This window comes from Acomys minous (genome assembly GCF_964271855.1).
Source record: "Acomys minous genome assembly, chromosome: 12".
Taxonomy (NCBI): Eukaryota; Metazoa; Chordata; class Mammalia; order Rodentia; family Muridae; genus Acomys; species Acomys minous.
The window spans coordinates 11855481-11868452 of record NC_140493.1 but is presented as its reverse complement, the minus strand read 5'-3'; the positions used below and the strand labels follow the sequence as shown (position 1 = coordinate 11868452).

The window sequence follows — 12972 nt, the reverse complement described above, 5'->3', positions numbered from 1 at the left end:
GATGTTAAGAACAAAACAGGAGGTGTTGCTCATGCTGTTCTCTTTCTGAAGATACTGATTTGCTTTGTGGTTAAATATAAACTGAAATGTCATTGGGAAATATAATTAAAATCGCCCCAGGTAGACTTGCAGAAACACTGTGTCAGGAGACCTCCTTGGCAAGGTCCTTTGAGTTACTTGTTGCTTCCTTCATACTGATGGCCTCATTTTTGAACACTGAAACCTGCCACTGTTTCAGAGTACAAATCACTGCAGATAGGCACTGTCTACACAGTCACACATGGAACACGCAATGGCATCTTCAGGAGAAACAATGTTAAGCCTACATTTACGACTGAGCATGAATGTTATTACCACCATCTGCGAAGCCCGTTGCAGTGATAATAGGTATAGCCACCATGATCAGTCCACAGCTGCTCCACACGTACTTCATCAAGAACTGTTCTATCATGATGTACCACAAACGCTTGGAGAGAATAAGGTTCATCTGATAAGCTAAAGCCTTGTAGCTTTTCTGAAGCTGCTTCATTTCTACCTAAGAATGGAAAAAGATAAGAGTCCAGCATGAGCCATGGAAATAAACATTGTAATTGCTTAAAGATTCTCTTTAATGATGCAGACATAGTAATTTGCTTTCTTTAGTGTAGCCATTGTTGATACAGTTCTACAACCAATACATGTAACTGGATATTAGAACTAGTGATAATTTAGTATTACTTATGAAAACATATTATCAGGTAAATGTAATATTGTTTGAAATACACCTAAGTAGGATAGGGGTATAGTTAGAACACTTGCCTATTGCTATCATAATAAGGCCTTGCGTACAATATCCAACAATTCAAGTGTGTGGTGTGTGGTGTGGTGTGTGTGTGTATGTGTGTGTGTGTGTGTGTGTGTGTGTGTGTGTGTGAGAGAGAGAGAGAGAGAGAGAGAGAGAAAGAGAGACAGAGACAGAGACAGACAGATAGAGACACAGAGAGAGAGAGAGGCAGAAAGAGAGAGAACTGAGATAGACTTGTAATTTAAAAATTTTAAGATGTTAAAATTAAATAATATTCTATGAAGATACAAGTATCATTAAACCTCTATCATCCTTGAGGACACTAAAACTGTCTAAAAACATACCAAACATGCACAATTAGCCAACCTTGGAATTGGCTCAATTTCTCAGATTTTTGTCTTTTAAGCAAGGAATCTATTAATTTACATCTAGTTCAATGATTCAAAAATAACAAAGCAGCCCACAACACACAAGACCAATTTTCAAATAGGAATTGAGGTCCTAAGTTAGTTTACAATTTTTCTTTGGGTTGCTTCTGTTATTGAAAAAGAAACAATGATAATTCTTGATCCTTTAAAAGGAGCATCATTCTACTTGGTAATTAAAATATATCTTCAAATACTTCAATATGTATTGCTGAAGCATTGGTATTAAGATCTCAGATGGCTCCCCTCCCCCAATTTATGCTCAACATTCTGAAGCAACTACAATGCAGCACGATTTTATGTAACTGGGCTAATTATTTTTACTGTTGAAGATCCGTAGCCTTTAAAAATAGCACCCTAGTGCCTCTTCCTACTCCCGTCCTCTCTTATTTCAGTTCTTGCCTCTCTGCTGGGCAAAATGAAACTGTCTCTGTCAAAAGTATGTGCTCAGCATGAGCTAAAGGCAATGCCACTTCATTAGACACTGCTCCGCCTTTCCTAATCTGCACGCTCTCATCGATCAGCCTGGCCAAACTGGCCAAACTGTTTTCTCTCTGACAGCAGTTACTCTCCCTTGCAAGTGAAGGAACAACAGAGAGCACTACCACAGCATCTGCATCTCAGTCCAAAGACCACTACCACAGCACCTGCATCTCAGTCCAAAGACCACTACCACAGCACCTGCATCTCAGTCCAAAGACCACTACCACAGCACCTGCATCTCAGTCCAAAGACCACTACCACAGCACCTGCATCTCAGTCCAAAGAGGGTCACTCTTAACTGCCCAAATGTGCATTTTCTTCACAAGGTACAGAGCCACACTCACCAAGTTAGTATTTATGTTTTAAGAAAAACACTTTTGAGTCCATTCATTTCGTTTATATATTGAGTAGAGAAGACCATGTAGAACACTTTAAAGAGTACAGAAATTTTATTCTTGTGAAACTTCAGAAGAGTTTGGACTCTTTAATTCCCTAATTGCTGATGATTTAAAGGGATATATATATATATATCACAATTTAGCTACCAGAGGACTCTAAAGTGCTCAGAAAGTGGGTCTGTCAACAAGACAACAGATGGTATCTAGCGGTGCAGTGGGTGCTTGATCGGTCTCACGTTTCACCCCTTGCTTTAATGTCTGTCTTACCTTATGTCCTCTGTAGAAGGCAATTTCTTCCACATTGGCTATGATTCTGGAGTGAACATACCGCAAATAGCCTTTCCTATGAGCTTCTTCAGCCACCAGTGTACCAAATTTGGGCGAGCAAGCTTTCAGTACTTTAGCGGTGGCATACACCACAAGTCCTGCTAACAGCGTGGGCCCTATTGGGCTTGCTCCCCTGGATGTAGCCGTCCGGATGAGCGTATAGGAGGTTAGGATTACATCTAAAATGGGTTTTGTAAGGTTGGAATACAAGTGAGCTACAGACTGCGAGAACATCATAATGTCTTCAGTAAGAGACTGGTCAGGGTTCGCCAGCCTCCCGTCCATATTTATCACCTTATAATAAGTCTGATTCGCAAAGTAGGTTTCATAGGCATGGTCTACTAAGCGAGTCCTGAAAGCCAAAGCCAGTTTGCACTCCAGGTACCTGATGGCGCTGTTGACAAAGGTGGCAGGGATGGCAATCATAAGCCACTTGATCAATTTGATGATGAAACTCCGAGGCTTCTTCTCCACGATGCTTTTCACGATTTTACCGTCTAGACCAGCCACATAAATAGACAGAAATGTTCTAGAAACGAGAGCCACAGAGTGGAGGCAGAGCCACCCCGTCTCAGTGGTCACAAGTTTTGGAAAGAGGATTTTCCGAAGTTCGAGTAGCTGTTTGAAAAAATCTGCATTCAGTCCCGGCGCAGGCTTTTTACAGCCGATGTCTGTGCTCTGCAGTACTTCTCTGTTCTCTGCGGGCGAGTGAGCTGCTGCTTTCGTCTTCTTGTGGCCAGGCTGCTTTAAACGCTTGCCAACGATGGGGTAGAGGGTTTTCAGAGCATATGCCGCAGCCACCAGGCAGGCAGCCCTTTTAGCAGCACCGGATCTGGTCCATTTCACCCGATAGGCTGCTGCATTTAGCATGTGTATCATCTTTCCAGCTACACAAATGGGTTTCTTTAAAAAGAATTCGTTTTAAAAGCTCATGCTCCGCGGAAAGCCCAGCAAACGTCTCAGAAAACCCCACAGCCTCCCATGTTCCGCAGCCTGTCTCCTCTACTCTTATTTTGTTCTTGAGTGACGGATGCAGCAGAGCTCAAACTCCACCGCATCCACTGGGGGGTAAGTCCCTCAGAAGACAGAGCTGGCGAAGGCTCCTCCCCCGGGCTTCTCATTGGCTGCGAGGGCGGTGAGACCCTGGACTCTTCGCCCCTTCCCTCTGAACCTTAAAAATGAAGAAAGAGCCTAAACAAATTCTATACTTAAACAGGAGTTCAGAGAGTTAAACATCTATTTCTGGAGAGGTCGAATCAGGTCAAGCTGCTGGAGGAAAAAAAAAAAAGCTTCCCATTGAGCTACTGAGCATGCTCAGCGTCACTTCGCAACCCCTCAGAAGTTTCAGAATATACATCCTGTCTTCTACAAGAGGAAGGGCAGACAGAAAGGAAGATTTACAGCAGCTTTAATGAGCCCAGAGAGGAGGCGTGGAGTCTCGAGAGGGTTAAAGGAACCGGTCAAGGAAGGGAGTCGGACAAGAGAGTGATAAGCTCTAGAGCCACGAAACAAAGTAGCAAACACAGAACCTTGAGAATGTTTTGTCCTGAAGACCTCGTGTTCCCCCCGCCCCCAGTGCCGCCCTTGTTTCTGTTTTCTCAGATAATTCCCAGAATGAATAGATAGCCACTGAGAGTGTCCTTTGTAAATCAGCTTGGAGGCAAGCTTGTGTATTACAGAAAACAGTTACCCGCTACCCACACCCCGCCCCGCCCCTGCCCGCGATTCTCCCCTGTGTTAACTTGCTCTGATAATAAAAATCTTCCTGCTTTAGGATTGTCAGGTTTAGCAATGTTGATCTGACACACTTAACTTGTTTACAAAGTGCCTTAAAAAAATCTCTCTTGTGTTTTCATTTGGAGATAACGTAGCCTATAATAAGAATTTAATCAGCTGGGATTTGAGCTGGAATGAGATGATTTTTTAAAAAACCAAACAAACAGGTCTTTTAATGATGTATTCCTTCAAGGCAATTTTTTTTAAAAAAATTTTTTGTTTAGGCTCAGAGGTTACTGCTGGCTTCTTCCTATGAAAAATTTTAGGATTTTCTTAAAATCAAGAACGTTTAAAAATTATTCACATTCCCAGTGGAAGACATAAAGATCAACAATCAAGTAAAACTTTGTGTATTTTTAAAAATGTGAAGGTCATTTTAAAGGCAAGACAAAAATAGTTTAGAATGATAGAGTCCTTTTCTGCTTTCTCTTCCGCCTTTCCTCCAATGGACTTATCCAGGAGTTGTGCGTTTAAGCTGGAGCACAGCATGGCAAGTTAGAAATGCACCTTTTAACCTTCTACATGTTAGGTGACCTTTAAGCTAAGAATCATTTTATCTGGACGTCTTCAAACCTCTGTGCTAGAATATGTGCCCAATGTTGGGTGATCTCATTGTTCCGTTAGTCACAAATCAAAGACTTTCCCTTACTTTTACAAGAACGTTATCTTAACAGTGTCATTTTAAGCTCTTCATTATACATATATTAATTCTAAGAATTGTTATACAAATATCACTTGTTTGCATTTTACTCAACAGATTTACCAATATATGAGTGACAAATACATGCCCTTGTCTTTGGGTTTTTGGCCATGTGAGCAGCACTCTCAACCACGCTGTTAAGACTTCCTGGGCTGCCAATGAATATATCTTGCACCTTAGGCTCAGGGAATATCAAGGTGGACTGGTGAGAAGGCTGAAGAGCCAGAAGATCAGAAAAATCTGCTGGGAGAGTGTGTCTCCTAGAAATAATTGGGAGGCTTCACTGATGATCCCTTAACTGCATAGCTGCTTAAACAGGACCCAAACAAACACAAAACCAATAGGCATGCTAATGTGGAAGAAGAACTCTCAAGGGGACCCTACCCCTAGACAAAGAACTACAGGTAACTAGGGAAAACTGAGAGAGGGAGAAATAGTCTTCCCAGGGGTGAATGAAACCCTTAACTGGTTATCCTATGCTAACTAGTTATCCTATGCTAACTGGTTATCCTATGCTAACTAAGTGCTCAACCCTGAAATCATATACGTACAACGCAACACTAAACAGACACAACAGATTTTATTTATGTTTCCCCCACCCCGTGTGTGTGTGTGTATGTGTGTATAAAACAATAACAATTAAAGAAAAAAGAGGCTATGAATTTGAGAGGCATTTGGTGACATTGCAGGGGTGAGAGGGAGGAAAAGTTTGGTGGGGCTGTAAATATATTTTAACTTAAAAAGTTAAAGATTAAAAAAAAAAAGGACTTTCTGGGTTGTTGCGTGGTTCTGTGTTTAAAGTGCTTGCCTAGCATGCTTGGGGCATTGGATTTTTCGATTCACAGCACTGGGGAAAGGATTGATTTTCTAAGCCCAAATGTGAAGAACACTGAGTCATCATAGCTATCGACAAAATATTTTATTCCTTGGGTCTTGGACCTTGCTACTGATGTGTGGAAAATAAGACTGTTTTTACACATATAAAAGTAAATAATTTATGCCACATCTTCTGGTAGCTAAATATAGAAGGGTCAACTGTAATTGAAAAGGACAGGGGTTAGGATACGCCATACTGGGGGTAATGGCAGGGTGTTCATTCAGGCTGGATGCCTGGGTTAGACAGAAGCTGGGAGTTGAAGGAAGTAGCTTACATCACTGCCAGACAAGAAATAGCCATATCAGAGAAGGGGCAGGAAATTTAGGTTGAAAGAACACTAACCATGTAAATACAACACCACCTAGGTTTACTAGGTAGGTGTGGTGGTTGTTATAGTAACGGCCCCCACAGACTCATGTCTTTGAATGCTTGGTCATGAGGAAACGGCACTAAGGAGGTGTGGCCTTGTTGGAGGAAGTGAGTCACTGGAGGGTGAGCTTTGAGGTTTCAAATGTTCAAGCCAGGCCCAGTCTCTCTCTGTGTCTCTCTCTGTGTCTCTGTCTCTGTCTCTGTCTCTGTCTCTGTCTCTCTCTGTGTCTCTGTCTCTGTCTCTCTCTTCCGCTTCCTTTGGATTTGGAACTCTTAGCTACCTCTCCAGCACCATGTCTGTCTGTGTGATGCCCTGCTTCTCACCATGACAATAATGGGCTAAACCTCTGAACTGTAAGCCAGCCCCAGTGAAGTGATTTTCTTTATAAGAGTTGCCATGGTCCTATCTGTTCACAGCAATAAAAGCTCTAAGACAGTAGGCCAGATAATAACTATATTGGTGTATGATGGGGTACCAGAAGCAGCCTTTGAATTTCAGAGGTGAGAGACTTGCGAGAAAAATAAGTAAGAAAAAAAAAAATCAAGATTAAAAGAAGTCCTGACATGAGAATTGTAGTACAAGAAGGCTGAAGGTCAGTTACTAGAGCTTATGAAAAAAGGTCAGTGTTTGATTTGACTTGAGAGCCAGTTTAGCTCAGTCCCAACTATGATAATTTAACCACGGGTTTGGGGAAGATGGGTCCTAAAATGTAAGACTAGGTTCAAGGCTTCAGATAGGGCAAAGGAAGGATCCAATATGAAAAGAAAGAAGATAGGAAACATCCACAAAACATTCCAGTCAACGATGGATCACAGGTAAATGGTCCCATGAAAATTTAAGAACTGAAAATTTCCCTATTGCCTATTGACATTGTAGCCATAAGGGTTGTAGCATAAATCATTACTTTTGTACTCAAATTCATGATGTGGTAAAGAGACTTACTGTGCTCCTAGATACTGTATGACACAAATACCATATACTAACTAGCTTATAAGAACTGTGTTACTGGTTCATGTATCTACTATACTGTGCTTTTAATTGTTGTGTTGCAGGACACACCTGACTATTAAAATGGGGTTTTGTAAAATAGTATGTTATGTTATACCAGTGGAAGCTCCATACTTCTCATGTTAGTTATATCTCTTTGTTACATACATCAAGAGAACAAACAAAATAACATATGCATTCTAATTAGTTTTGTGGTAGTCTACTTTCTCTTTGACCGGTAATAAAGCCATCAAAATGAATGTTCAAAATGGATTCCTTTTGTTAGACACTGCATGGTTACACGTTCTTTAAAGTATGACATTAAGAATGTTATGAGGTTTTAAACTTTTTAAAAATATTGGTAGTAAACAATTAAAGCAATGATAAAATTAATTTTAGTTTAAATTCCCAACTAGGAGATAAAAACGACGTGAAACAAACACTTGTTACTGTAGTAAGCATTATTAAAATTTCACTCAAGCATCTAAACTTTATGTACTTTTATATGGGAAATACTTTTTCAAGGGGATAACATTTTCTCAATGGGAGAAATAATCTGAGAAAAATAATTTGACGTTAATTTTTAAAATTTGGAAGTGCAGGAGACTGGAAAGATGTCTAAGCAGTTAAGAGCACTGGCTGCTCTTGCAGAGGACTCAAGTTCTCAGTACCACATGGTAACTCACAACTGTCTGTAACTCCAGTTCGAGGGGATCCCATGATCCTCTGAGGATATTAGCCATGAAAATGGTATACACACACACGTACAGGCAAGGCAACACACCCATCCATCTACGTTCAATAAAATAAAAATTTATTTAAAAATTTTCTAAATGCAGTAATTAAATCACCCTGCTCTAAAAAGTGTGATAGTCTCATGGATCATCAATGTCAACATCAGAACTGGAAATTATATATATTTATATACAAAATGTTTCATAAAGTATAAAACAAGCATCTTTCTAGTGAAGAGAACTATATATAGAGAGATAAATATATGATACAGTTTGCCTATGTTTCCATTATAAATCAGCATAAAATCTTTAGAAATAAAAGATACATTATTTAAGTTTTAAGAAGTTTGAGTGGCTTATGTTTTTTTTCTCAACAAAAGCTAAATCGTATTTTATCAGTACAATATTGCTTTCTTGAGTTGCCTCCAAATCCAAAAAGATTACCTAGTTGATATACTGCCCCTTAAATAGTGGCGCATAAATTCTGTGTATCCTTTATGAGTCTTAATTATTAAAGGCATAAACAACATTGACAATAACATCACCGGTTAATATTTCAACTGAATCCATGTTCCTACAGAGATTTCATTGCTGTGAAGGAAAACTCAGCAATCACTTGTGTCAATGTGTGTCTCAGTGTTAATTCTGCAGCCTGTTTCACACTCCCACTGCACCCTTGTAATCAGAAACAAAAGAAGGAGTCTTAGTTAGGGAGAAGGAATAGTTTGTTTAGGCTCTCCATACGTCTCCTGTCTCAGGAAACAAGAGAACCTTTTGTACCTCCAGGCAAAAGGGGGAAAATAAAAGACATTGTATTAGCTAAGTTTCTCCTTTCAAACAATTGAGTTGTAATCTGAATAAATTAATAAAAAAAAAAAAGTTTCCCCTTTCAGTTAGTTAAAGGTTTTGAACATAATTTGGAGATGCAGGTCTATTGTATCTGCCTTCATGGTACGGTTAACAAAAAAAAATAAAAATAAAAAATAAAAAATCAATAAGCACTCCATTGCCGATGACTTTTCTGAAATGCTGAATTCACCTATTTTGATACAATTACAGATAAAATTTTGTGTTGTAGGGGTTGTTATAAAAATTAGGATTAACACTCTTAGATAAGATATATTTATTCTAGGTACTTTTTCTTTTTTTAAAAAAATAACTTATTTAATTTGATGTGAATGTATTAAATCCCATGGAACTGGCATTACAGACACTTGTGAGCTGCCTTGTGGGTGCTGGGAATTGAACCTGCATCCTTTGGAATAACACATAGTACTCTTAAATACTGAGCCATCTCCCAGCCCCTCTAAGGTACTATTTCTTAGTAATTTAGATAAGCATCATATTTCAACATCACTTCTAGAAAGAAATGTCAATTTGAAAAAAAAGTTACTCTGTGCATTTATTTGGAACAAGAAACTTCTTGTTTTTAACCCAAATGGATAGTTCGTAAGAAAAATTTTTATGAAGACAAAACTAGACAGAACTGAGTAGAAAAGTCCATTTTTTTTTTATTTTGTTTTTGGATTTTGTTTGTTTAAAAAGGAATTCAAGTCCCAGGACTTTTCACAGCTGATCAAAGCTCTGTAAAGCTCTTTGAGGAATTCGCAAAAGGTACACGACAGTAAATTCGTCTCGTGTGACTTTTCTTCTCAACAATGCTTTCTAAATATGAAAATTGCACTACCAATTCATGTTAAGAACTTGGGTCCGGCGTGACAACTTGGAATGACAACGCTACCTTCGGATTCAGGTATTTGGAGTGGCGGGCAGCCTTTCCAAGCTCAGCCTGTGAACTAGTGCTCCAGCACAGAAGCCGACGGAATGCAAGGCAGTCATGGCTGCCAAACCGGAAGCGCACCGAGGGTGGGGGTGGGGGTGGGTCTTCGTGCCACACCGGAAGGCGTTCTCACGCAGTGGCTGTCGGGAGAGGCCCAGGCCACTGTCCCTTCGCGTGCTGTGGCGTGCGCGGAGTTGCGAGCTGCGAGGGTCGGTCCTGCGTGGGAAGCTCTGGAGAGATGAACTGGGTTGGCGGCTCCCGGTAAGGTGTGCGCGCTCCTTGTGACCCAGCCCGTGTGGTTCTGGGGTAAGGCTGTTAATCCCAGACCTCCAGGGCCTTCACTACTAAATCCCAGGATGGAGGCCTCAGTACGAGGGTCCTAAATAAACTCTGTTTTCCTCTCCAAGTAGCCGCAGTGGGCGGGGCGAGGTTGCAGCTGCTTTTCCTCCATCCCAGGCATCCGAGGACGCCTCGACATGGGATACAGTCTACATGTGAATTTTGAAACAACTCTATTCCCAGTTGTATTTAGAAATGGGAAGGCAGCAGATTTTCCTAGCCTAGGCTGTCCTAGACTCGCTTTGTAGACCGGGCTGGCCGCGAACTCACAGCGATCCGCCAAATCGTATTTTTAAAGGGAGTTATCATTATTAGTCTGGTTTGTTTTTAGAGAAGGTCTCACTAGTTAGCCTAGGATAATCTGGAACTCAATAATCTTACTGTTCAGCTTCTACAGAGCTGGGCTAACAGGCATATAACCCCCCCTCCCCCCCAGCTCAGAGCTTGTTTTAAAAAAGACAAATGCAGCGAACACTTAGGTTGAGTAAAGAAGATACCTGATTTGTTCTGTATTCAGGATTAATCACATACAACATTCAATATAAATTCACTATTTTATATAACTGTTCATTGTAGTTGACTTTAAATGCACTAGGGTGGAAATCGTGTAAGGCTAAGTTAATTTGATCAAACGTGTTGATGATGATTTATTTGATCGATACATATGTGTTGTTGTGGGGTCCACTTAATTCCAACATAACTCAAACATCAGGTCAATGCAGAGGACAGTTTACTGTAATCAAGCCGCTACTGATAATAGATCAGGAGGCCACATAGACTTAGGAGCTGAACGTCGATGCTGAAAGGACGTTGTACAGCATGTTTAAAGGATGAAACCATAAATTGAGGGGGAGCCGATTTATGGGCTGTAGCATTGTCCAATCATATTTTGGCATGAGGGGTTGAGCAAGAGAGTGTCCATCAATCAGGTTAGGATTAGGTCCCTGGGCCTGGGAACATGAACTTAGTTTGACCCTGCCAGCAAGATGTAGAAATTGTCCTTGAGATGTCTGGACTCAGATGACTGTTTCCTTACAACAGAAGCTGTTGTTGTTGTTACATGAATGAGCATGCTACAGTAAGTTTATTTTTTGGGTAGAAGTCCTCTGATAACATGTGCTCATTGGAAATGATATAGTAATTTTTTTATTTTATTTTGTTCTGCAAAATTGCTTGATTGGACAGCATCACAGTTTTACAGCTGAAAGGTCTTTACAGCTTCTCTCGTTAAACACAAATGACAATTTACCTTTAAGAGCTTTCTGATTTAGAGATTCTTTCAGTCCCACATAAAATATCTTTTATGAGGGACAGGGCTTGTAGCTACACAAATAAGCCTTTCACTTAAATGGGTTATCTTGTTGGAATTAATGTTTTAGTTTAGTTTTTTTTGTGTCTTTGCCAGATGTAACATTTCATTTTAGGCAAAATCTCAAGTGTAAATTGTTTAAGCAACCTCAAACTCAGGTGTATGTGACAGTAGTTCCAGGTTCCTGTAGTTGAAACTTAATAGTTCACAGCATTACCAATATTTCCAATTAATGGATGTTTAAACCTTCTAAAATAACGTGTTTCTTAATTTAAGGATATTAAAATGCTCCCTACCCTTCTTGGTCTTTTCCTGACAAAATTAAATATTGACCTATACTCTAATTTTTTCCCTCTTGATAGAAAAAAATAACTGCCAAGACCCTGAATTTTCCTAATTAGACCTTCAAATTTGAAGACAGGTAGAAACATTGTTTAACTAGGAAAAATACTTTATTTCCTAGTTTCCTAGTTAGGCATGAAGACAGTTGCAAAAGAGGAAGATACCAGCAGACTGATGATGATCTTGTCACTGCAGCACTGTGGATGTGGTGCAGGTATCAAGCACACAAGTACAAGGTGAAAACTAGTCATTTTCTGAGGCTTTACTATTCATTGAAGAAGAAAAGTATTACTTTTGAAAATGTTTAAGATTAGGGACTCAAATTCATGACACAAAAGCAAATGATATGAATAATAGTGGATCATAAACTAGATTAGCAGGCAGTATGGCTAATGAGAAGAGAAGACAGGTAGATGGAAATGACAAAACAAAAACATTATATAAGTATTTGGAGATAAAACTATATATTATATAAAACTTATATAAGTATTTGGAGATTAAACTATATATAAGTATTTGGAGATAAAACTTGAAACGGTGTATGTGTTTTTTGAGAGTGAGTTTGAGAGACAGAAAAGTAAAAGTTGTTTGTTAGTGAAGAGCCATTCAAATACACAAGTCACCCAGTAACAGTAATGTTTTCTATTAGTTTATAGTATTAGTAGTATATAGGTTGGAATGTTGTTGGGATAAATTATGAAAGTGGTACAATCTAGGATTATGCTAGAAAAATATAATATTTTTCTGTAGTTCTAGTATGACTATATATTATCCAAATTTAATTGGCATATGTCTTAATATACTTTGTGGCGATCACAGGCTGTGTGAATTGGGATAGAACATGAATCTTTTATGTTCATGCATTGAGCCAAGTTGTAGAGGAAATTGTATGGGCAAAGAGCATTTGTACATGAAGTTTGATACTGATTCTTGGATTTGAGGCATTCCTGTGAGGGAAATGCCTCAGTCCATGTAGGAAAGATGTCAGTTGTCACTAAGAGTTATGTCTATCCATCACAAGAGGCAGTTGGATGAAATCCAATCACAGGCCCCATCCTCCTCAGGTTTTGGCTGTGTTTCTGCAAAGGATACCTCACCAGATCTAGCCACCCATCTTGAGGAAAATTCACAGGCCTGAGAGATAATGTCCCTTTGCAAAAAGAATACAGCTTGCCCTGCGGAAGTGAAAAGTGTCCTGAACTCCTTTGATAATTTCCACTGTAATCTTTGAGGAAGGTGAATTATGCACTGGCTAGTATCATAATATGTGTTCCCTCCTAGGTAGGTTCTAGGGAGGGAGCAAGAAAGAAATATTAAGATTTAGCCATCATTCAATTTTCA

The 12972-nt window shown here is 39.6% G+C and overlaps 2 protein-coding genes across 4 annotated transcripts in view; one reads left to right on the top strand and one right to left on the bottom strand.

The window, feature by feature from the left end:
* Positions 1-9624, bottom strand: part of ABCD2 (ATP binding cassette subfamily D member 2) — a 49392-nt gene extending 39768 nt beyond the window's left edge. The window contains exons 1-2 of one of the 3 annotated variants that reach the window (XM_084750840.1): positions 9603-9624; positions 355-535 (exon numbers count right to left, since the gene is read on the bottom strand). In XM_084750840.1, the coding sequence (XP_084606966.1) occupies positions 355-529 (175 nt within the window). In that variant the 5' untranslated portion in view covers positions 530-535; positions 9603-9624. Of the gene's footprint in view, positions 1-354; positions 536-2357; positions 3509-9602 lie in introns of those variants that run through there. The other 2 variants (XM_084750839.1, XM_084750838.1) reach the window with 2 other exon arrangements.
* Positions 9625-9764: 140 nt separating this feature from the next.
* REDIC1 (regulator of DNA class I crossover intermediates 1) overlaps positions 9765-12972 on the top strand; it is a 47126-nt gene continuing 43918 nt past the window's right edge. The window contains exon 1 of the mRNA XM_084748254.1: positions 9765-9902. Coding sequence (XP_084604380.1) covers positions 9880-9902 — 23 coding nt within the window. The 5' untranslated portion in view covers positions 9765-9879. The remainder of the gene's footprint in view (positions 9903-12972) is intronic.